Source organism: Nansenia antarctica (assembly GCF_963989245.1).
Source record: "Nansenia antarctica genome assembly, chromosome: 11".
Lineage (NCBI taxonomy): Eukaryota > Metazoa > Chordata > Actinopteri > Argentiniformes > Microstomatidae > Nansenia > Nansenia antarctica.
The window spans coordinates 3,826,255-3,828,754 of NC_137681.1; the positions used below are offsets into that span (position 1 = coordinate 3,826,255).

Consider the following 2,500-nt stretch of genomic DNA (forward strand, 5'->3'; position numbering starts at 1 on the left):
TACTACTATGGACTGCTCCTTATTGCATTCATGTAAGAGCAACTTACAGTCAGCGTGAGATCGATTTCTGCTCAATGAATAATGGATGACTTTTGCTGGATGAATATGGATGGCATTATATTTTTGGGCTGCTCTACCTAGACGTATGTGCTATATTTCACCCTTGAACTCTCCCGCCCATCTCCATTCAGCTTGTTATGTATCTTTTTTTGCATCCTCCAATAACCACCTCCTTCAGGTAAGTCCTCCACACGCGCTAGACTAGAGAAACAGGTTGCTCCCACTAAACACCCCGAAACCTTTGCGCCTCAACATTCTACAGAACCAATCTGCAACCATCTGGATTTAATGAGGGGTCCTATTCAACGCATTTCCTTTTCCAAACCGACCACCCACACGAATCCATACAAACACTGATAGTATACACAGATGGTACTGCATATCCGGAAGTGATTAGTGGGGTAGGGTAGAATGCTGATGGCAGTCTGTTCATGAGTTGGAGGATTAAACTTTGGGATGACAAAGTTATATTTATATATCGAAGAAGGATAGTATAGTATGGGAAGCCATTATGGCTTCTCCACAGTAGCTGTGGGCCAGCTCTTAAAGTAGGGGCAGGTAATACATTTTAAGACTAACCTGATATACGCCTCGGTGACACCAGCAGGGTACGAACATTCCTAGAGGCGGCGGTCGGCCTGGATATCCTCATTGCCATCTGATTTGTCACCAACAGCGGTTTCTCTTGCCTCTGGAAAATTCCAATGTCCTCAGGACTGATCCAGGTGGTCTCCAAAGCAAGGGTGTTGTTGAGGTACACCTAAAGAACACACAGATGGGATGGAGGTAGTTAATCCTCTGTAAAGATCTAAGGGGGATGTCTACTTTTACAGTCCTGTTGTTGATTCTGTGGGCCATGGTCACAGTTTTGATTTACCATCTGGTAGGGGCTACCATGACTTCACACATAAACTAAGTAAAGCTTACTCACTGTGAACTGTTGCTGTGTAGCTTTATATTACAGTAGAATAGGGCAATTAGAGAGCCATAAAAAAAAGAACATTATACAGTACAGTACATAATAACAAAGCACATAATGACAATGAGCTGCACCCCGCCTCTGGAACTTTCTCCCTCAACCAACTCAGAGACTCACCCTCACTCTCCACTTTTAAAACCCACCACAAAACCTACCTGTTCTCCCATGCACACAACCTCCCCTACCCCTAACCATCTCCCCTAACCCTGCCACCCCCCCTCCCCCCCTGGACATTCCTGCCTTAATTGTCCCCCGTTCATTAACTCTGTGTTCTATGTGCTCATGTTATCTGTTGCTTGTTGTTTCTGTGTCTTCAGTTTTTCCCTTATTGTCAAACTTGTCTTTGAGCCCCGGAAAAGCCTATATAAATACAATGAATTATTATTATTATTATAATTAGATATAGTACGAGGTTGAAGAAGTTGACTACCTTGTAGTCTGGGACCCTCTTCTCCACCCAGCCTTTGCCAAAGTGGGGGGGGATGACGGTAGACGGTAGACGGTAGACCCGGGGGAACACAGGGAGCAGGTCCAGGGTGGCGGGGGGCTGGAAGCCCAAAACATGGTGCCGCGACGGCAGCTCCCACTGGAAGGACAACGACAAAGCATTAGAGAACGACACAGGCAGATACACAGCATTAGAGACCTGAGACCACATGCATTTTGCTTTTGGAAATGTTATTACTACCGAGTCACTGCCACTGTTGTATTACTGTGTATATAGAGTCACTGTTGCTAGTGTATTCATGTATAGAGTCACTGTTAGTAGTGTATTCATGTATAGAGTCATTGTTGGTAGTGTATTAATGTATAGAGTCACTGTTGTTAGTGTATTCATGTATAGAGTCACTGTTGGTAGTGTATTACTGTATAGAGTCGTTGTTGGTAGTGTATTAATGTGTATAGAGTCATTGTTGGTAGTGTATTCATGTAAAGAGTCACTGATGGTAGTATATTACTGTATAGAGTCGTTGTTGGTAGTGTATTCATGTATAGAGTCACTGTTGGAAGTGTATTCATGTATAGAGTCACTGTTGGAAGTGTATTCATGTATAGAGTCACTGTTGGAAGTGTATTCATGTATAGAGTCACTGTTGTTAGTATATTCATGTATAGAGTCGTTGTTGGTAGTATATTACTGTGTATAGAGCCACTGCTGCTGGTGTATTACTGTGTAATGTGATGTATTATTGTTTTACTTCTACAGTCAGGAGAGCATGTGCTTGACTTGAGTAGAAATGTCATTTTACTTGTACGCTCCCTGTACAGCGTACAGCACAGCATGAGTCCTGACTGACTCGGTCCCCCATAGCTGCCTTTAGGTTTGTTGTGTTTATATTTGGTTGTTGTTTATTATTGCTTCCTGCTTCTTTTTCTGTATATTGTTGTTGAGTTTGAGAAAAGCACTTTTCAATAAAATGTACTGTTGTTGTTGTTGTTGTTTGTTGTTGTTGTTGTTGT

The 2,500-nt window shown here is 42.6% G+C and overlaps 1 protein-coding gene across 1 annotated transcript in view; it reads right to left on the reverse strand.

The window, feature by feature from the left end:
• tcerg1l (transcription elongation regulator 1 like) overlaps positions 1 to 2,500 on the reverse strand; it is a gene marked incomplete at both ends in the record, with an annotated part of 99,938 nt that overhangs the window by 92,662 nt on the left and 4,776 nt on the right. The window contains 2 exons of the mRNA XM_080541888.1: positions 640 to 820; positions 1,449 to 1,625. Of these exons, the coding sequence (XP_080398014.1) occupies positions 640 to 820; positions 1,449 to 1,625 (358 nt within the window). The remainder of the gene's footprint in view (positions 1 to 639; positions 821 to 1,448; positions 1,626 to 2,500) is intronic.